At 26.5% G+C, this 23,028-nt stretch overlaps 1 protein-coding gene across 2 annotated transcripts; it reads left to right on the top strand.

Annotated features, from left to right (window-relative positions):
• The first annotated feature begins 12,889 nt into the window (after nucleotides 1-12,889).
• LOC101204405 (probable transcription factor KAN2) lies at nucleotides 12,890-18,186 on the top strand. 2 transcript variants are annotated; one of them, XM_004150620.3, is made up of 6 exons: nucleotides 12,890-13,946; nucleotides 14,927-15,003; nucleotides 15,983-16,034; nucleotides 16,173-16,386; nucleotides 16,827-16,893; nucleotides 17,511-18,186. In XM_004150620.3, the coding sequence occupies exons 1-6, from the start codon at nucleotides 13,337-13,339 to the stop codon at nucleotides 17,625-17,627; spliced, it is 1,137 nt and encodes a 378-aa protein (XP_004150668.1). In that variant the 5' UTR covers nucleotides 12,890-13,336; the 3' UTR covers nucleotides 17,628-18,186. The 2 variants fall into 2 exon arrangements, with proteins under 2 accessions (XP_004150668.1, XP_011650330.1); XM_011652028.2 differs by having other exon boundaries at nucleotides 12,892-13,946; nucleotides 16,830-16,893.
• The last annotated feature ends 4,842 nt before the right edge of the window (nucleotides 18,187-23,028 follow it).

The following is a 23,028-nucleotide window of genomic DNA, read 5'->3' as shown; positions in this document are numbered from 1 at the left end:
GACATATCTGAATGAGTGGTGATATTATTTTATTCTGTTTTGAAAGGATGGTTGTGTGGGACATTACTATCCCCCACCCACAAATCATTTCCATTCCAACCTTTTTTTTTCTCTTCTTTCCTAAAGATAAAAAGAGAATATATATTGGTTTGAATGGTGGGAAGGTATAAAATAAAACCATTGTTTTTTAGAATGAGAAAGGAACCTTTTTCTTTTTCTCCTTTTGAAAATAGCTTTGTTCAATTATGGGGAAGTTTAGTCCACCAGCTTGAATTTTTTGGCTGCCCCTTGAAATCTACTCTTCCCATAATAATTAGATCTGAAATACACTTGGTGTTCTTGTCAAGTCGACAGTGGGTGTAGGAACCAAGGGTTCATTTATTAATTAGGTTAAAAATCACTTTTAGTCCAAAACTTTCTTCAATATAATTTAGTAAGTAAACCTTGTGGTGTAACAATTCAGTTTTTGTACATAAAAATTTGTAACGTGTTCATTCCTATCGTATAAATAAGTGTTACTGTTAATAGAATCTCTTGCACAAGTAAATTGACAAAGCAATTAAAGTTTCATTATTTATGGACTAAAATTGTTATTTTTGTAAAGATTTAGGCTCAAAAAGTGTGTTGTTTTGTATTACTGAAATATGATTACATGAATTTGGACATTCTAGTTTTAAGCAGTTAGATACGTGTGAGATATAGATGAGGCTTGAGTGAGATTGGTTTCATGTTAAATTCAACCAATGTTCAATTTAATAAGTTCTGGGAACTTTTGATCTTGTGTTTAAAAGTTCCTTTTAGCATAGGTTTGTGGGATTTAATACGATGTCTTTAGTAAAGATTATGTGTGTTTAGAATTTTTTGGAACTTATGCATGAATTAAACTACACTACACTTGTGTTTAACCAAGAATTTTATTATAAAATAAAGATGAAACGAAAAAGAAAAAAGAGAATAGGTAATGGTTTCTTTTCAAAGAGCTCTTGCGTGTATCTTTCACTAATTAACTTATTCCTTTTTCATATATATATAAGTTCTTTCTCGTAGATTTATTGGATACGTAATTTGAGGTAACCAGCTTTTGTACTAGAAGTCTTTGCAAAAGATTCAAAATGTTTCCTCTTTTATTTTTGTTGTTATCTTTACTTTATTTGCTTAAATTGTTGGCATTCCATCACTTTGCCAACTAGCTTTTTTTGTATTTAATTTAATTACAAAAAAAAAAAAAAAAAATCTGATAATCCTACCATCGGTCAGCAACACTATGATGTCTTTTAAAAGTTCTTTCCTTTCCTTTTTCCCCCCTTCAAAATATTCACAATTTTCAACAAATTATTCTTCTCTTTTTTTTTTTCTTTTTTCTTTTTTCGTGAATGATTACCTCATATTATATTTCAAAAATAGAAAAATATTATCAAATAATAATTAAGTACGCTTCTACTATTTACATTTTCCCACTTTTTGTTTGCACCCTCATTTCTTGCTAAGATTCGATAGCATAAAAGTTGGGCCGTCGTGGACGTTCCATTTCAAGGCCCAATATTACACGAAAGCCCATTTAAGCAAGATTCTTTCTCTCTACCTCTCGTTTCTCTTATTATATATATAATTTACACTTTAATTAATTATTTTAAATGTCACATAAGCTTTCAACTTAAATTTATATTTTTTGTTTTTAAGTTTTTAAAAAGAACATTGCTTTCAACTCATCAAGTTGAGATGATTTGAGAAATATACTAAACATGCACTATCATACTTAAACCAAATTTGAAATGGAAAATTTATTTTCTTGTAGGGTGTAATGTTTAAAAATTAAATTAACCCGCGGTTGAATTTTAACTATTTATTTTATCAATCTTTTCCGACACTCAAAATGGTTAAAAAAAATTTGTGTACTCCCTTTTAGGATCGTCAAAAGAAATTCCAAACACCTTCCAATTCAAAGTAGATTGTGTTTTTGTTTTTGTTTGACTTTCTTAAATGTCATTTAACCTACAAAAAGATTTAGGAAAGAAGGAAAGTTGATCTCAAAATCAAATTTTTGAAAACCAAACTTACAAAATTGGTTGAATTGATAAAAGATCCCACCAAATTCAATTAGAATGGATTGAAATTGACAAAGTTTATTCCACCAAATTGGCCTAACTATTCTTGGTTTTATGCCTTAAAAACCTAATGTATTCATCCACAGATAAGGCTAAAGCCAATTAAGTTTATTCAGTTTCATCTATTTTTGTAAAAATAATAACAATAAATTTTCCTTTTAAAACTATTTATTTGAACTTGGAACTCCTAGATCACTAGATGGATGTCTTCTTTATTAACTTCCTTTCCTAATCTAATTTTTTTTCTTTTGTAAAACAATTATTGTATGAGTATCTAACCTTCAACTTTTACCAAATAAAATTATATCAATTACTACTTAACTAACTTCATTAATAAAAGATTTATAATTTAATTTTAGTCATGGAGGATAAGGTGAATACTAGAGATTAATAAATTAGGAGCAATTTTAAACAATAAACTGAACCAAAATATTTATAAATTATAGTAAAACTTTACTTTAAATTCTATTAATGATAGATACTTGTTCACATGAGATTTCTGAAGAAATTTAATTCGTAGAGTTGAACTTGAGTTGATGTCGTATTTATGAAATGTGGTTTAGGGTTTGATCTATAGTATTTGATTCTCTCTTGGTTGGATGAAGTGGAGCACATAATGTTCTTGAAGTTTGAGTGTTGGAAGAAAGTTTGTATCTTTAAAGAAACTTCATTCTCCAAGGACGGTCGACTTCAGTAGTTATGAAATCTTCTAACTCTTATAAGAATTCTCTCTAGACCTTTTGAAGTAAAAAATTCTCAACTCTACAAATGAGAAGAACTCTTGGGGTCCATTTGAATTGAATTAAGAATAAAATGTTTTTTAATAATACATTTTATTTTAAACACTTTGAAATGAGTTTAAAATTTATACACTTAATGTTTGATTACATTTTTTATAAGTGTTTATATGTGAATTTGGTTTTTAAAGATTTCTCCAAAATATATTATATTATAAATGAATTTTTAAAAAATACATTATATTAATTTGCCAAACACTACCGTTTTTTTCAAAGTAGTTTTTTTTTACAAAATTGAACACTTAAGAATCTCAACAAAACACACCCTTATATTTATAGACAAGAGCTATGAGCTCAACTAGATTTGGGTCGTATTTTAGCTTTTGGACTAAATTAAAATTATTTGCGGCTCAAATGAACTTTAGCGCAAGTGAGTAAGATTTAATTGGACAAAAAAGTAATTAGCTTGATCAAACGATTATAACAAAAACAAGCGGCATCATCATCATCATAATTAACTAGTTTATGTCTTCAATTTTAATTTGGGACACATGTCAATTTTTAACTAGTCACAAGTTCAATTTTTATATATATATTTTTTATCATTAATTTAGTAAAAGTCATGACAATTTGTGATTGGTTTCAAAATTTCTTATCCAACAACAGTGATAGTCTGATAGTCATCCGTAGACTTCTATCAGTATCTACAAATCTACTAATAGAACCCGAATAGAATTTGAAATTTTGATATATTTTCTTCCATATTCTTTAAAAAATAAGAAATTAAAAAAAAAACCAATGATCATATTATGAGATATTGCTGATGTTTGGTTTGTTTTAAAAAGAGAACAAAGCAGTATATAGGACAATTTTATGTTAACCATTATGCTTAATTGTGCATATAATCAATCCCAAAAAATTGCTAAATAATGAAAAGAATTGAATTAATTAATGATCATTAAAAAGAAGTATTAAGAAGAAGTTGCATTATATTATTCCCATATTTACTAAAATTTGTTTTTGATAAAAGAAAAGTCAAAAACAGATCGCATTCTTTTGATATTTTTCTTATTTTGCATAAATTAGTTGCATCACGTGACATTAAATACTCTTTACAAATCTAAAGGAATTCTCTTCCACAAATTCATTGATTAATTGATTTAAAATAAGCACTTTCACATTCTCAACCCACCAATCTGTTTTTTATATATATATTTATTGTTATCTTTTTAAATTAATTATTGAAATAAAAATAAATAAATCAATCAATTATTCATTATACCACAAAAATAACTAATTAAGGATAGTATTTGATTAAAGTGTCTGAACTTTTTTTAAAAAATCATTTTAATAGTTTATTTAAATTTTTTATCAATAGAGATTTTTAATTTTTTTTTATTTAATCAAACAAAATATACTTGAATAAATACATGGTGAAAGTTAATTCTATTAACTTAAATATAGTAAAATTAATAAAATATCAATAACTATATGAGAAAAGGTGATGGTTCAATGTTTATTTGCACGAATATTGAATTTAAAAAATGACGAAGTGGTAAAGAAAATTGTGACAATTTTAGACCCGTTTAGATTGTTTTAAGAAAAAATTATTTAAAATAACGTATTTTTATTTAAATTCTTTTGATTAAATTTTTTTAAAATTGTTGTCAAACACTATATATATATATATATATTTATTTATTTTAAATTAAATACTTCATATTATACGTCAAATCTTTTATACTGATTTGATTTCTAATTTTCTACATTTTTTAAAAAAATACTATCACTACAATCTACTTGATGATATAACAAATTTTATGGCAATATCTACACAATTATTTTCTTTATTAATTTAATAAAGGGTAAGAATACTAATATTATAATTTCATACTTTAAAAGTCTTTGTACCTTTGTATCTTTTTAAGTGTTAACTTCATGTGATAATAAATTACCTTAAAACTAAATTTATCCCTTTTCAAGAACATATATATATATATATATATATGTACATACACATATAACGATAAGATAAGCTAAGAAAATGCAATAAAAAAAACAAATATTCTCAAAAAAGAAAATAGTAAATGAAGGAAATAATTATTGGAATTGATTTTGGATTCTCAATAGTAGCAAAGTAAAGTAGGTATGGAACTTTGGGTATTTTGTTGAGATGTGACCAAATCCCATAAAACAGGGGATGAATAATATTGTAAATTAACCAAATCACAAACATTATTAAATCAATTAATTAAACAATTTTACTAAGTAATAATTATAATTAATCACTAATGGACACACCATGAAAATTATAAGATATTAATGTGAGATTCTCCCTTTGACTTCTCTTCACACTCCTCCAAAAAAAATTAGACCAAATCAATGTTCTTAAAATAAGGTTTGAATTTCTTTGTTCTCTCCAACCCCATCTTTTAAAATACTATTAATTATTTTCTTAGTCTTTTCTTTTTACCATTTTAATCCATTAAACTTAGCTTAAACTTTAAACTTAATACTTAATGTCAATTATGTCACCTCTATATATATTATATATATATATATATACTTTCAAAGTTTCAATGTTATAAGAAAATATTATTCCTCAAGGTTTTGCGTTAAAAAATCGCCACTTGAAGTAAAATATATAGTTGCATTTATTATGTTAATTGAAAACTTAAAATTATTTTGCATTAATACTCTTAGCCCTAAGAAAAAGCACTTTAAAAATATTTATATTAATACATAAAAACAATCTATTTATTTAAAATGAAAAGCTTTGTTTAAACTATTGTTCGTTAAAATTCGAATATAAATCACGTTCGAAAGTGAGTTTAGCTTTAACTAATTATAATTGATATATCAAATTTTTATCTTAAAAATGCAATTATTGTACTAAACAATTGATAAGGATGATACAAAATATGTTGGAAGTTTACAAATATTTTATAAAATGTAATTGTTTTTAATTATTAAAAAAAAATCAAAAGTTCTCCTAACGTAACAACAAAATTTTTTATTGGAAAAAAAAATATTAATTTTTAAATGCTTTGAATTTTGTTCCATAAATATACAAATTTAGAAACCCTAATGTAGAATTCCAAGGAATGGTTGACATTTGATTCCATAATTACTAAATAATAATAATAACAACAATAAATTAAAAGGTTGATTTGTCTTAATTAATTATTTAATTGACATGATTAACAAAAATGTCAGTCTTAAATTTATAATTTAATTAATATTAAATTTCCGCATTGATCGCTCCCAAGATTATTTCATATCATAATGTAATTCCAAAATCAAATACATCCAAAAATAACCTTATTATTATATTTTATTAGTATAATTATTTATATCTTTTTATTATTGTTATTTTCTTTTTTATATCTTAAATAAAATCTTCTTTTTGTTTAATCTATGTTTTTTTAATATTTTCATGGCTCTAGAAGAAGCCCTAACTTATGCAAACACACCCTAATCTTAATTACTCATAAATAAAATAAATTTTTTGTCCCCATATACAAGGATTTTGCCTCCACAAATTGTCAAATATTTCTTTAATTAATTAACTTTTTTGTTGGTTTAATCTTCCATTTTTAAACTAGTTCTCTAAATATTTTAATTATTAGTTCATATACTCATTTAAATTAACCATGGCTTAATTAAGTATGAGATTCAAATCACAAATCTTTTTTATCATGTTTTATTGTTAATAACCTATTTGCTAAGATAACTTGATTTACAACACATGATATATGTTCAAAGTCTAACACAAGCAACTCATACACGTTATAATAAAATGAACATATAGTATCGTCAAAGCGAGCTTAGTTTAGTGATAATTAACACGACTTCTTATCTTAGTGGTGAGAGATTTGTATTTCCTAAATCTCTAATTGTTGTATTATAAAAATTTTGTATACTATCAAACTCAAGGTCAAATGTTTGATTATTTTACTCGTGTTAAAAAAACCATCTAATATTTTTTTAATTAAAATATTGTCTAATAACCTTTTTTTCGTGTTTATGTAAAATATAATACCTTAAAATAATTAGAAAAACACAAGCCATTCTTTATAAAAAAAAAAAAAAAGAAAGATGATGTAATATAACTTTTCTTCCTTTGAAAATATGTTACCTTGCTTTGAAGCTCTCTACTTATTTAAATATTGCAAATGATTAAAAAGAAAATCTCACATCTTGAGGAGCAAAAAGTGTTCAGAAAAATCTAACTAAAGTTAGAGCAAAACTATTCAAATTTTCTCTAAATTTTATATTATTATTATTAAGTTATTTTAATTTTATATATATAAATTTTACAAAGGACTAACTATTTTAAAATCGAAATAATGAAAAACAATAACTTATATTCTATACTTTACAAGTTAATCAATTAACCTCCAAATTATTAATGACTATTTCTAAAAAAACTCAAACTAATAATATATGGATTTAAACTTTAAATTTTAGACTTTATTATAAATAAATTAAAAAATTTCAATAAAACAATTATTTATGTTATTCCTTTCACAATAGGTAGCGTTATCAAATCAAACTCGACCTTAAATTTGATAAGGCAAACATATACTAGTTGAGTTTGGTTTGAAAGTTCTACCACTTATTGTATTATTTCAATAACGTTTATTGGAATGACAAATTGAAAACAAAACTTATGATTCAATAATTCAAACCTAGGTTATATATATTATATTCCTCAAAATTAAGTAACTCTCTCTCAAAATCTAATTAATTATTTGGACATGAATTGATGGAACAAACTTTATATGCTACAATACTAAGAATATACTATAATTTAATTATTGTGGTGACAAATAGGGTATTAACTTTTTTCAATAAAATAAAGTAAATAAAAAAATAAAACAAAGAAGAAGAAAAAAGAGAAAATGTTAAAAATTTAGGATGACCTTCCTAAGGCTATAAATATATATATAGAGATATCCTACACATAGGGTTCAACAAACTCTAATTAAAATGCTCATTGCCTCTACCTATTTAGCTTTATTTAAAGAAAATCACATTTGCAAATGAGCTTTTGACCAAATTATCTTTCTATAAACATAATATATGTAGTGAAGTTATCAATATACTAATACCCAAAGTTTAATATATAAAAAATTATATGTAGGAAGGTAAATATAACAAACTTTAGTATCGTAACTTTAGGGTAAGTATCATCGTGAATATTTGTTGTTCTTAGTTTTTTATAATTTTTTTATACGGTGAGTGTTTGGATAAACTTATGAATTTTTCGTCTAATTTAATTGGAAAACGACAATCTATCTCCCCTTACAATATTTGATTGCGAATGAAGTTATTTATTTATTTTATTAAACTATGACTTTTATTGACCGCTTAACTAATAGTCCAAGATAACTATTTTGATGAAAATATTCATACTTTTGGTCTATAGAAAAGATGTACTTTTTTACCGCCTTTTAATTCTATATTTTTTTATAAAAAAAATAGTAGATTTAAATAGAATATATATTTGAAGAAGATCTTTCAAATACAAATATTGATAATGAAGTAAATTTAATGGAAGTGAGTAATTGAAGATAAAATTTAACGATTTTCTATCCTTCTAGAGCTGACATAGTTGGACTCACTTGTGATCCCTAACCCGATCTCTTATTTATTGGTAAAAAAGAAAATGTAAAATTATATTAATTACTCTACTTTTTTATATTGATTTTTGCTGCTTTATGTATTAATTTGATCCATTAAAATAAATCATATAAATTTAAATTGTATAAACTATTAAATTAAATGTACCAAAAGATTATTCTTTACAAAAATGAAATCTAATGGTTTTATGGTTGAGAAGTTAGATGAAAACAATGTTAAATAAAAAGGGATTTTCATATATATATGTGTGTGTATATATATAATTGTTTTTAACCAATGAGAAGGGGATGTGGGTCCTCAAATTATGAGAAAAATAGTAATAAAAATAAGGAATGAAGGACAAAAATAAAAAAGTTTATGTCTTCTTTTTATATGAAATAGATTTTACACAAAATGTATTTCTCTTTTCTTTTAAGCCCTAAATAGCATGTGAGAGCTAAATCAATGGTTAAAAGTTTCCAACTTTTTCACCTTTATATATATATATATATATATATATATATATATATATATATATATATATATTTGGTTAAGAAAAGACCACACTAATTAATCATTTCACCAATATTTTTGCATCCCAAGTAATAATTTAACCACTTGATAAATTAAGAATTTACTATTCTTACACTAAAACATTATGCATTTTTTTCTCGTACATAACTTCAAAATATGACCTAAATGATTGTCTAAGTCCTTCTCTTTTTCTTCTTTTTGTAAATGATTGTTTAGCTTTTATCATGTAAACATTGAATGAGATATTTTAGTGAAAATTTGGGTAGGTTAGTTTTTGGTAACTCAAACCCATTTGGATCGTCTATCTAAAAAATGTACCTTTTTTTTTTCTTTCTTTTAGTTTAATCCCCCATTTGTAAAATTGATTGTTAAGTGAATTTAACTCACTTAACATAAAATATATGTTAACGATCTAAAAGTTTAGCTCACTCATTTTGATCGAGTTTTAGATGTGTAAGTAAAACATATCTAATGATTTTGATCATTATGCCTTAACTTGACATGTTTTATAACATCTAAAAATATTTAAGTCAATTGATTATCTCAAACTACCGGATGTACATGTTTTACGTAATTCTTGTATTCCTTTTAAAAAATAAAGTAAAATATTAAAACCGTTGATTGGTTTTTCATCTCGAAACTAGCCGTTATAAATGGAAGAACAATGAACTATCAATTAATAGTTGCAAATTAATGAGTCAAAAGTAGATTTAGTTTATGTAAACTATTACCAATTATAATATGGTAATGCCATTAATGTAAACAATATTTGAAGATGCAAATTAATTAGTTTGTGTTCATAAATAGCAATATTTTATCAATTTCATCAAATAAAGTTCTTAATGATCAATTTATTGAAAAACTAATTATGTGTCTATATGATAATATATATAGAGCCCTACCATTTTTCCAAATATACCATTTTTAACCTCTTGGGAAATTAATCATGAGTTGAATATATAAACAAAAGGGGGAAACTAACTTTTACCCTTTTTGGAAATAAGCAAAAACCCTAGAATTCTTTTTCCTCTTTTTTCTTCAAAATTAGGGTTTTCAATGAAATGGGAATTTTGCTTCTTTTGATTTATCAAGGAAAAACTATTTAGATGGTTTAATTTCCATAGTTTTGCATTTTGTAGATCTAACCTAAAACAAATTGGGGAAATTTTGGATTGAGATTATTCCATTTTTTTCTATTTTTAAACAATCAATGTTTGTTAGGTTTAAATATTGTTTTCAAGAGTTTGTATTTAGGATTTGGAGCCTATATATTAGGGAAAATGTGGGGTACTAAAATGTATATATATATTTTAAGAACAAAAACAATAATGGAGGGAATGATTTAATTTGAATAATATCTAATTTTTTGGTTCAAAACATGTCTTTAACCAATAACATTGCAATGACGAATCTATATGAGATTACAAAGATTATTATAAATAGGGTGCAATCATACCCGCACTAATACACTAAATTTCTTCGAAGTTCTGCAGCTAAGCGTGTTTAACGAGAGTAGTACTAAGTTGAGTGACTACTTAAAGAAGTCCTCATGTTGCATGCCTAAAAGAAGATTATTATAAACAAATTTATTTTAGATGAGCTTTTTCTTCAACATTAAAATTAAAGGTAATATGGATAGTTTGGTCATTTAGACACTCTTTGATAACCATTTTGTTTGAAAATTTGAGCCAAATTTAAGACATAAAAGCAAGGGACCTTTGCAAAAATAGCAAAAAAAATAAAATATACATTTTCTAAATTTCAAAAGCAGCAAATTTAAAAACGAATAGCCCTCTCATAGTCTTTTGATATATCTAATTACTTGTCATATTTGTAATATAAAAAAAAATTTTATAAAAATGAAATTGTTATTAAATCAGGTAGAAGAAAAAAATGAGAAAGTTGGTCTTCTTAACTTTGAAAAGAGAGGGAATTAATTATTTTGATGAATTAAGAGAGAAAGGAAAAAGGAATGATGAAAATGAAGGGAAAAGCAAAGGAAAGGAAAGGAAAGCATTTGTGAGTGAGAGGAAGCTAGAAAGGTAAGAGAATGAGTTGTTAAGGGACAAATCCACACATTAAAGTTTTAAGTCTAAAAGAAAAGGGCAAAAAAAATTCTTTTCCTTTTTTTTCTTTTTTATTCTTACAAAGAAAAGAAAAAGGATAAAAATATATATATTGTTTTTAAATTTTTTTAAAAAAGAAAAAAAAAAAAGTAAAAGGTGAAGTAAAAAGGAATCAAGTCCCTAAACTTATTTTGCCTTTTTTTTTGCTTTATCATCCTCTCTATAACCCTTTTTCTCATTTCTTTCCTTCCCCACACCCATAAAAAGCAAAACCATCTCTCTATCTTTTCTCCAAAATTACTACTAATCCTAATACTAATAATATTATTATAGTTAAATTACAAATTTAGTTTCACACTTGTTCATAGATTTATGGATACAAAATTAAAAGTTTGATACGGTTTATGTCTTTAAATTTTCTTCTTTTGCTATATCTACTTTTTAGGTTTAAAAAAATCGAGCTAGATTTTCGAAACTATAAGAAAAAATAGCTTTTAAATTTTTGTTTTTATTTTTAGAATTTGACTAAGAATTCAACTATTGTACTTAAGAAATGTACGTGTAATTATTGTAGTAAATGGAAAGGAAATAGATTTAGATGATAAAATATTAAATTTATCTTCACCCATCAACTTAAGGTTGTGGATCAATCGACGTTTTGATATGATATCAAAGCAAACGTTAATAATTACACAACAACATTAGTCAAAATGTACTTTTAAATAATGTAAATTAGTCGATCTTTTAAAAGTTGCAAGGTATTTTCATATTTTCTTGGTGGGATATTCTCAACATGTCCCATTAAGACGATACCTCTTTGATTCTTCACAATTCTTAAATAATTTTTTTACAATGAAACAACTGTTTGGACTACCAGTTAGCATGGACAACCGAAAAATCGATCCAAACAACAAAAGTTGACCTAGTTGACACTTGATATTCGCATTAAAAATACGGTCGATGGTCGGTTTTAAAAAACTGACCAAATTAAAATCGACTGCCTTGTTACCCGAAACCGACCAAAACCAACCGAATATTTATTTAATATTAAATAAACCAAACCGATCGAATTGAAAACCTTGAAAACTTAAAGGAAAACCAGCTAGGTTGGTTTTGAGTCATAATTTATGTACAAAAATACTTCGTCCAACTAATAATCACCTCTAGTTTGGACTTCATAGAGTATATACACTCCAATATCATATATTACAAACCCCAGATTTCATCTCAAAATCATTAGTTATCCAATTAAAAAAAAAAAGTAATCCATCAATCTTAGACTATAAAGTCTCTCCCTCTTTTAATGGGTGGGATCCTCAACCTATTTTTTAATCTTAATCAATATTCAAATTTAGTCTTCGTAGCATCAATCTCTTTACTAATAGTTTATTGACCAACTTTTCCTAAACTTTAGTCTATTGTATTTAATTTCCTTGTAAATTTTGGAATTGCATCTGTATTTCATCCTTTACTAAATAACAATTATTATTATTTTCATAAATTTTACAAAAAAAGAAAAAAAAACCATTTTTTTCTTAAAGATTATGACAATTAAGAATGATAAATTCACTAGAGTATTTCAACTAGGTTAATACATTTTTAGCATTTACGTCGCATGCACTGACTCGAGACATAGTAATACATAAATCAATTTTATATCAACTATATATTGATTTATTAAAAGTATAGAAACTAAATATAAATATATAAAACTACAGGGACTAAAAGGATATTTTAATCCTAATTTCTTTTATTAAAAAGCTCTCTCTCTCTCACTCTCTCACTCTCTCTCTCCACAGTCCTCTCAAGTGTCATTTTCTCACATATACTTCACACAAAAGAAACAACCATTCACTTCATATACCTTTGTCCTCTCTTTTCTCTCTCTCTCTCAAATCTCTTCAACCACTCTCTTAAATTTCATCAAACTCCATCACTAAACATTTACCCAAAATCTCTCTCCTCTCTCCCTCTCTCCCTCTCTCCCTCTCTCTCTCTCATCGCAAATATTAGGTTTCAATTGAAAACCCCATCTTCCAAAAATCACAAAAGAAATCAGTTATATTCTCTCTTTCTCTCCCAACAAATTATAAAAAACCCTTCCAATCTTTTCCATCTTCTTCTTCTTCTTCTTCTTCTTCTTCTTCTTCTTCTTCTTCTTCTTCTTCTTCTTAGCTACAAGAATCCAAATCTAAAGAATATCTCTCCCCCCCAAAAAAAATCAAATTTTTAATCATCATCATCATCAAGAACAAGAAGCAAGAAAAAAATGGAACTTTTTCCAGCTCAACCAGATTTGTCTCTTCAAATTAGCCCACCAAATTCATCAACAAATTCAAAACCCTCTCCCAATTCCAATTGGAGAACACAACCCATTTCTTCTATTTCTCCACAACATCCTTTAGATTTGATGTTTTGGAATAACAACAATAATAATAAAAGTTTTCCTTCTCATAATTCTTCTTCTAATTCTTCTAATTTTGACCCATCTCTTTCTAATTCCTCCAATTTCCTCCCCCATCATTTTCCTCCCGCCGTCAATGGCGGCGGTGGCGCTGCCCTTTTCCACCGCCATCTCCACGATCTTCACCCTCAAGGGCTTGGTTTCTTGAGACCCATCAGAGGAATTCCTGTTTATCAAAACCCTCCTTCTTCATCCACGTCTTCTTCCTCATCTTCTTATCCGATATTCGGAGGGAGTGGTGGCGGTGGCGGTGGCGGTGGCAGCGGTGGTAGTCAGTTTAGTTATAATTGTCTCCGATCGAGATTTTTGGCGAGGTTTCCAGCAAAACGGAGCATCCGAGCGCCAAGAATGCGGTGGACCACTACTCTCCATGCTCGTTTTGTTCATGCTGTAGAGCTTTTGGGTGGCCATGAAAGTAAGCAAAAGCTTACACTCATATCTCTCTTTCTCTCTCTTTTCCTTTTCTTCTTTTCTTCCTTTTCATTTCAATCTTTCTTTGCTTAGGCTTTAGGAGATGAAAATGAAAAAAAAAAAAAAAGGAAAATCAGATATAAAAATACTTTTCTTTTCTTCCCATTTTTCTCTCTTTCTAAAAAGCTTACAAATTTTTATTCCTCTCCAATATTTTTCTTTTAATTTCTCTTGTTTTGGCTTGGGTAAGAGATGAGATTGAAAAAAACCTAGATTTTATTTTATTTCTTTTTATTATTATTATTATTATTTATTCCCTCACTAAAAAGCTTCAAAATTTTATATCCTTCTCTTTCTCTCTCTCTGTCATTTTTTTTCTGCAAATTTCTCTGCTTAGGTTTGTAGGAGATGAGATTGAAAAAAGAAAAACATTTTTTTCTTTTTTCTTTTTTCTTTTTCCTTTTATTTTTATTTTTCACACTCTCTCTCACTCAAAAGTTGATCTCTTTGATTTAGGCTTGTGACAGATGAAATTTAAAGAAAAAAATTCATAATTTCTTGAAGAATGATGGATGGAAGTGGTGGCAAAAACCTCCATTTCTTAAAGTTATATTTTTCCAATTTTTCCTTTTGTAATTTCACCTTTATTTTCTCTGTCCTCTTCTGCTCTTCTTTTTCTTTGTTTATTGTACTATACAATAACCTGAACAAACATTTTTCTTTAAAATCTCTTAAATAGTTTTCCCTTTTTTTGGGTTCATTTCATTTCCTTTCTTTTCATCCTTTTTTTTTCCCTCTCAGAACCTTTCTTTTCATCTCTTACCATCAGGTAAAACAAGAGAGATAAGTTGAATCTTAGAAAGAAAGAAAAATTATATCTCAAAATATACACGAAAAATTTCAACTATATATTTTCCTGATTTTGTATCTAAAAATTCTAATTATTTTTTATTCTTACTCCTTGTGGGGATTTTGATAATTAAGGAGCAACACCAAAATCAGTTCTTGAGCTTATGGATGTCAAAGATCTCACCTTGGCTCATGTCAAATCCCATTTGCAGGTAATTTTCAATTAATTCTTCTTTCCTTTATTTATGCAAAAATAAAAATTAAACCCCACCATTTTTTTTTTAAATTAAAAGAAACTCAATCTTGTTAGATTCAAATTTTTATTAAAATAATTAGAAGTAAGCTGGGGTAGGTAGCAAGCTGGTAAGATTATGAAGAAAGTTATGCATTATTGTACTTGAATTTATATATATATATATATATAATTATTTTACAAACTTCAAGGGGTTTTAATAAATTTCTTGCAGTGATAAGGGCTCTGCAGCAATAGTTACTTCCTTTTTAAAAAAAATATTTTTTTCCTTTTTTCTGGGATAAAATTAGATCTGTTATGGGCTTTTTTCTGCTATATTCTGAAACCTAATAAACAGCTTTTTTGCTTGGGAGATTGAACCTTGCTCCAAAGTAAGAGAGAGAGATAAAGAAACAAAAGGAAAAAAAAATGGTTTGAGAAATTAGGAATAAATAAATTTCTCCCAAAAAAAAATTGCTTCTCCCTAATCTATACTTCTTTTCACCTTCATTCTATTGACTATAAATTTTTCTTTTAAAGTTGTACGACGTAACAGATAATGAGTAAAAACAGTATTCATAAGTTGGTCTCACAATGTGACTACGTATTTTTATACACTTTGATAGTATTTTTACAGAAAAAACTAATTGAGATAATGGCTCAAATTTGTATCTGAGTAGTTTTTCAATGGTAAAATGATTTTGGTGATCACAAAGAGAAGAGAGAGGAAAGTTAAATAAAATAAAATGTTGTGAATGAAGTCTAAAAAAAAGTACAAAAACACTATCATTTCTCAATGATACATTACTCAGAACACAATATTTTATTAATAGACATTAAAAAATTAGGAGGAAAAAAAATATTTATTTATTTTTCCTTCTTATATATATATTTCCCTAATTTAGAAGAAAACAAAATGGTTGTTTATATATAATATATCACTTAATCTCTTTTTGCAGATGTATAGAACTGTGAAGACCACTGACAGAGCTGCTGCTGCAGCTTCTTCTGGTAAAACCATCTTCGTTCATTAATAACATTTCTTTGTTTTCTTTCCTTTTTATTAAATTTAACCCTTTTCTCATCGGAAGAATATAAAGTTACACATCTTTATAATTAATAAGATTTTCGGTTCTGATACGAATGTAGGGAATTCAGATGATGTTTATGATCAAAACGGATCATCAGGAGATACAACAAACGAAGATGCAACGTATGAAAATGAAAAGTCGTCGAGAATGAGGCTTGATGCTCCGATTGGTGATCCGTTAACACATGGACGATTTCGACAAACGGTTGTAGTTGGAGAAGATCATCATCGATCTCATAAGGACTTACATGCTTTGTGGAGTAATTCTTCAAGGTAAAAAATACTAAACGACTTTTCTTGTGAAATTATTCGATATCGTTACATGTATAAAACATAAGAGGGAATAAGAAAACCCTTTTGAGTGGGAATTTTAGTGGCAAAAAGAGATGTTCTCTTTGAAACTTCCTAGTAGTTTCTAAGTGATCTATTTGGCATCTCTTCATAGTACCATAAAAGGGAAAAATTATATTGAAGGGTTTTTGGTTCTTCCAACTTTTTATTAATTCTCAAAGATTTTTCAACAGAATATTTTCAAAATTTTATAGATAAAGCCCTTTTTCTTCTCTCTCTATCTATCTATCTATTTTTGACATCATTTTGAAACTTTTTTTAAAATTTTAAAAATGATTCATATATTCCAATGCTCAAAGAACTTATTCCTTCTGTGTATGTGTGTGTATATATATATAAATTTATTTATTTATTTATTTTAGCAGAGAAGCTTTGTTCCAAGGCATACCAAATGATTCCTCTGAAAACCAACCCTCTCAGCTTGATCAGGTACTTTTTTTTTTTTTTTTGTTTGAATAAATAAACCATTTTAGGTTCCCAAAATGAAAATTTTGTCTTTCAATTTGATACACCATTTGTGGAAGCCTTTTATATGTTCACATGAAATCTAGTTCTCACAATTTATATTTTGCAAAATTAGACCCTACCCATTTCTTATAAATCACTAAAAAGGATAATTATACATGAAAAATCAAAACTTTTTCACTACCCATGTCTTCAATAATCTTGTTTATTAACACAAAAAGTATACTACTTTTTCTTTTTTTTTAAAAAAAAAAGCAAACAATTTAAAAGTTGTTTTTCATTACACAATTAGAATAAGAGGATTTTGGGGAGTTGTAAAAAATGTACTTCAATTTTGAACTTTTTTTTATAAAATTTTTGCAAGCTTTTAGTATATTTTTTGTACAAAAGCAAACGTTTAAAAAAAAAAATGAAAATTTCTTCCTTTCATATTTTCAATGATATTATAGTACTTCAATTATTCCCTGAGTCAAAATGTCCTTTGATTCCCAAATGCACAGTCCACAAACATACACACACAAAGTCTTAAGAGTTATTTTGAATATATATATTCTGATGATTGTTATTTTTTTCAATATTAGGAAGCCAAATGCTCAAGTCATGAAAGAACATCAGATGGAAGCTCATTGACAAATCTTTCAGCAGGAACAAGCCCAGAAAAACCCAATTTGGAATTCACATTAGGAATATCAATTTAAGATCATCTAAATTTGTAAAAAGAAAAATTACAATTTCATGTGATGAGTTAGAGAAATTTGTCTTTCTTGTTTTTTTTTTTTTTTTTTCCTTTCCTCTTTTTTTGGGTCATGAATTTTTTTGAGAAAAGAAGAGAAAACCCATCAAAGTGAAGAGAAAAAAAAAAGAAAAGGAAAAGGAAAAAGACAAAGGGAGACAAGAAAGACAGAAAGCAACCAAAAGAAGAAAAGGGTTGGGAAAAAGCATGTTTTTTTTTTGCCCATCAAGTTAAGCTAGGGCTTAGCTATTATATATATATATATTTATATATATATATATCTCTTTTTGTGAGATCCAAATCAACAATGTATTTTTTAAAAAGGAAAAAAGAAAAATATTGTTCCATGTAAATACATGAAAATCAAGACCTATGATTTTGTTTCTTTCTAAGGGGCTAGAAAGAGAAAAGGAAGGGAGAGAGAGAGAGAGAGAGAGAAAAGAGAAAAAAAGAAAGAAAGAGAAACTTTGGTAATTGTAATGGAAATCACTTTGCATTTAACAAAGAATTTGTTTTTTTAATGATATCTAACTTTCTCATGCATGCACTACATTTTCATGAAGAGAGGAGCAAATCTTTTCTTTATAAATATTCCTTGCCAAAAAAAAAAAAAGTTTGACTTTGACCTTTACATGTGTTTGTGTTGTATCTATAGTTGAGTTTAATTTAATGGTAACTAATATATGCTTATCTTTAGATTAGACGTTTAATCGTCTATCTTCGTAATTGTTGTGTTAGAAAAAAATAATTGTTGTATTAAAATAAGATTAACTGAACAAGTTGTGTTGTTGCTAATATCTTAATGAATTAAACTTTTAGTTTGATGAAATTAGTATCATGATTTTTTCAATTATTTTTACGAAGATAAATTTTTAAAAATACCCATTAAAACTGTGTAATTTGTTTCTAAAAAAAAATACATATATTCTTTTAGAAATTATTGCAATATTACCCTTGAACTCTCACCTACGTTTGAGTAAAAATATATTTAGAATTTTAGATAAAAAGTGAAACTTAGTACAATGACGTGGTGGTGACCTAGCTAGTATATAATTTTGAATTGTCATTTTGCTATGGGACATTTTTCTTAAAAAGGTCACAAAGTTAATTCTAAGCATTGATATAGTTGACTTTTTAGGGGTATTTTTTACAAGAACAACTTAAAAGATTTGAATGTTCATCCTATTCAATATATATGTTTTTGACCAAATAGATAATTTGACCCAAATGGATCGAGCTAGTGATTTCAATTTATCATTTACCAATAATAATGTAGGTCTAAGAAGTAGTGAGCAAAGGTGTTTATTTAATGTTCTCAAATGATGCCAAAGTTTATTGCCAAAGGGGTAGTTGAGGAAAGAGAGGAAAGAGTTTGAGGGTCTTTATCAAAATGATTACTTTAGTGATTGCACTTTAAATATTGGGAATGGATAAAAGGCTTAAAATGCCACATTTTACTTTTTCAAAAAGAATGGTTCTCAATTGTGGTTTTGAATGCCATTTCACCAACAAAGGGAAGCTTCTCTCAAAGTGGGAACAAAGTAGTTGTCAGTTTTCTTTTTTTTTTTTTTATTTCACACTTAGCATTTCATTCATCACAATCTCTTTCTTTCCCATTAAAAAAATCGAACAATAAACAATGTTAAGGGTGACTTTGAACTCGACCAAACAAGCCACAAATCGAAAATATATATAACAAGCTCATTTGACTCTAACTTGTTAGATATTAAGAAAAACGACGTATATCAACATCGTCTCGGTAGAATTAGAAGATAAACGTAAATTTTTAACTTGTTATTGACTTTTAGCATCAAAACTATTATTATTTGTTGTAAATTTACAATTATTATTACGTGAAATTAGTCACTAACAACGTTATCTAAATTTTTTTTTTTGTAAACGATGTATGTATTGATGAGTCGTTTTCATGCACCAATTTTAATACAAGATAGAAATAAGTCGGTTATGAGTAGAATTTTTGTTCAAATCCTCAATCATTTAGTTTTTAAAGAGATGAATGATGTCAACCATTTAAGTTTGAAAGAAAGAATAAAGAAACACACGAACAAAAAGAAAAGTATATATTGCATATATAGCTTTTTTGAACATGGAATTTAGTGCAAATCAAAAGTTTTTATTGATCTATTTATCAAATTAAAAAATATATATCATATATGTAAAGACAATCTCTCGTGGGTATAAAAAACAAAAACAAAAACAAAAGAATAGAAAAAAGAGCATATTTGTTGATCAATTTCAACATAGACATTGAGTAAAATGAGTTTAGCTTTAACACTGTTTCTCTTTATTGAATTTCTATGCACCACTTTTTTTCTTTTGTTTAATTATTGTACTATTCTCTTTTTTTAATTTCCTTTCCTTATGGAATAATATTGTTATACCAAGAAACCCATGTGACTTTTCATCAAAACAAAAATACCCTAAAAACTATTCTTAGGAGATGGAATATTGAACCATCAATCTTTGAAATAATAATTGTTTGTCTTTTATCCATTATTGTTATTGGTCGCTACTTCAAGCTCTCCGGTGTTCTTTATTTTGTAGTTAATTTTGCACTATATTTACTTTCGGCTCTTCATTGGAGGACTTTACTTTCCGCTTTGGCTTTTCACTATAACTCGGCTCGAAGGATATCTCTCTTTTAGGGTTTGGAGTATGATAATCGATGGTACTATAAATATGTTAGTCTAGCTAAAATACCTTCACATGCACCGATTAATCTCTTTCTCTTATTAGTATCTTGTTTAAAAAAGTTTTTTGAAAATAGGCTTATAAAACAGTAAGTTAAAAAAACCAAATCCAAAGTTGAGATTTTTTAAAAGAAATAATGATATAAAATATATTAAAATATTAAACAATTTTTTAGAAAAGAAAAAGTGTTTCTACATTATGAGCATTGATTAAGAAAAGTAGAAATAATCTAATGATATTTGACTAAATATTTTAAGCAAAATTTCACTTTATATATATATATATATATATAAATAAAAGTCACTTGAAAACTTGAAATTTGAAAATAAAGAATTAATATTGCAGAATAATGACAATGACAAAACATATTTCTCATTTATTTCACAAACAGAAAATTATTCATTAAAAAATAATAATAAAAAGAGAAGGGGATGGAAAGCATATATCCAAAAAGTAAGAATGGCAATGCCAACTTTACTTTTTATTGTTTTAGTACTGACAAAATTAAAGTCTAGGATAACTTATTAATACAATAAATTAAATGAAATTGTTTTTCTTTTAGCTTTTATTTCTTTCTAAAATATATTATTGTTATTTTAAAAAAATAAACTTGCACGTAAGGATTGAAAAGTAGTTTAGCATTAAAAAAAGTGTTTTTAGAAAAAGAGATTAAAAAAAAAAAAGAGAAAGAGAAAGTTATAGCATTTGCTTTAGTTTTTCACCTTTATATATAATCTTTCTTTCTTCAAAATAATAATAACATCATCTTTCTCCAAAAATATATAAATAAAATAATCAATGGTAGGGTAAAAAGTCTTCCGAGTTGTATATATCAATTAAAATTCTAAACTAATAGGTGTACCGATTTAGATTATAAATATTAGAATCGATCATATATAGTTATATACGACTTTTACTATAGGGTTTAGAGAAATGCAATATATAAACTCTTTAACTTAGTGTCGTTCTATTGTATTCTAAAATATTATATTCTCTCTAATAATATTTGTTATCTTTATATATGTACGTATAATTTACATACTATTAGTGAACCACGTATATTTGTTTGTCAATATATACATTCCTCATATTGCTTAATTGTTGATTTTTCGTAATAGTAACTTTGAAAAGTGTACCGATTTATACTCTCCTTTTGATTTTGTTATATTCATATGGTGTGAAACTTGTAATTTGAGTCAATTAAAGAGGTGAAATTTAAATTCTTAATTAATCATGATTACCTTTATGAAAACCGTCTGTCAAATAGTTCTCAAACGCGTATAGACTTCTTCAAATGTTGGTTTTACAAAATTGACTATTTAAAATAAGTAGACGATTCAAGAAAACAAATATGATAAAGTAAGTACATATATTGGTTCGTTTATGATAGCTTACAACGCTGATCAATTGATACAATCGTAAGTTTTAGATTAGGTTTTTTCAAACGAAACATAATGAAATTTGTAAATTAATACAAAAGTAGGAAAGTGGAAAGTCAAACCATCGATTCTTTGTGTTGAAAATTAGAAGTGCTTTATAATCCACTTCTCACCTCACATCGAGTTGTTTAAAAATCAAAATACGACCGTTGAAAGTTAGCTTTTAAAAGCGTTTGACGTCTTTAAGCTTTCCCTTCCTCCAAAAGAAAAGAAAAGAAAACTCAATAACCTTCTCACCTTTTTCTTTTTTACTTAAATTCTATAGTTTAATTTCTCTAATTTTATTTTTTAGAAGTTTAAATAAACTTTTTTTTTATTTTACTAATTACGTGGATTTATACGATTCAACGAAATGTTTCGGATGTTCATGAATGATTATGGTTTACAACGTATGAGACATTTCTTTCAAATCGAGTCTACCTCTTGGTCCTATTTAATCTGATCATATGATTGAGTTGCTTTTATTTGCATATTCACGTCTTAACTTCTAGGAGGTGAAGAAAAAGAAATTTTTAAAAAGTCAATCTGTACTCTTAAATTTCACGAAATCAATCACTTATCTTATCAATCCCTATAAACTCATTCATTTCAACGGCGTACCATGTTTTGTTTAGTTTTTTAGTTGATTAATACTCACTAATCATTCTGTCAATGTATGTTTGGAAGAGATTTTGAAAAGTTCATAATCACTCAAAAACACTCCAAGTTTATTAGTTGTTAATTTTTAATAATACTTTTACATGCAATTATTGTATTATCTCTCTCATATACACCTTTAAATTCAACAAATATCTACCACCTCAAAAGTTGTTTTTCTTTAAACCCTCTTATATTACGTTTTGTATCATATGTTTGTATAATTCTACTTTGAAAAATAGGCGAGACGATGAATAATATCCTCCAGCTATATGAAAAGTAATTAACTGAAAGAATAGCAAAAGAAACAGAAAGAACAAATAACACTGACGACTTTGTTAACCCAGTTCGACAAATTCGTGTTATGTTTGGGGAGCTTCTTCCCTTAAATAAAAAATATTATTAAGATTCAAATGAGTAATCAACCTCACTCTTAAGTTATAACATAAACTTAATCAAAGACATGCTTTCGTGAATTTGTGTTTGAATCTACTTGAAGATAAACTCATACTTCCCGTGAATTCATTGACCACAGTTCAACTATTTTAGTATTTTTTCATATTTCTTATCAACAAGTGC

The sequence above is a fragment of the Cucumis sativus genome, chromosome 3 (assembly GCF_000004075.3).
Source record: "Cucumis sativus cultivar 9930 chromosome 3, Cucumber_9930_V3, whole genome shotgun sequence".
NCBI lineage: Eukaryota > Viridiplantae > Streptophyta > Magnoliopsida > Cucurbitales > Cucurbitaceae > Cucumis > Cucumis sativus.
Note: the sequence above shows the minus strand (reverse complement) of the source record. Positions and strands in the feature narration are given on the sequence as shown.

What these genes read in the sequence shown, in the direction of transcription:
- LOC101204405 (XM_004150620.3), top strand. Translation starts at nt 13,337, where the DNA reads ATGGAACTTTTTCCAGCTCAACCAGATTTGTCTCTTCAAATTAGCCCA. An exon ending in TGCTGCTGCAGCTTCTTCTG is followed by an intron (nt 16,035 to 16,172) that starts GTAAAACCATCT and finishes ATACGAATGTAG; the next exon opens with GGAATTCAGATGATGTTTAT. An exon ending in AACCCTCTCAGCTTGATCAG is followed by an intron (nt 16,894 to 17,510) that starts GTACTTTTTTTT and finishes TTTCAATATTAG; the next exon opens with GAAGCCAAATGCTCAAGTCA.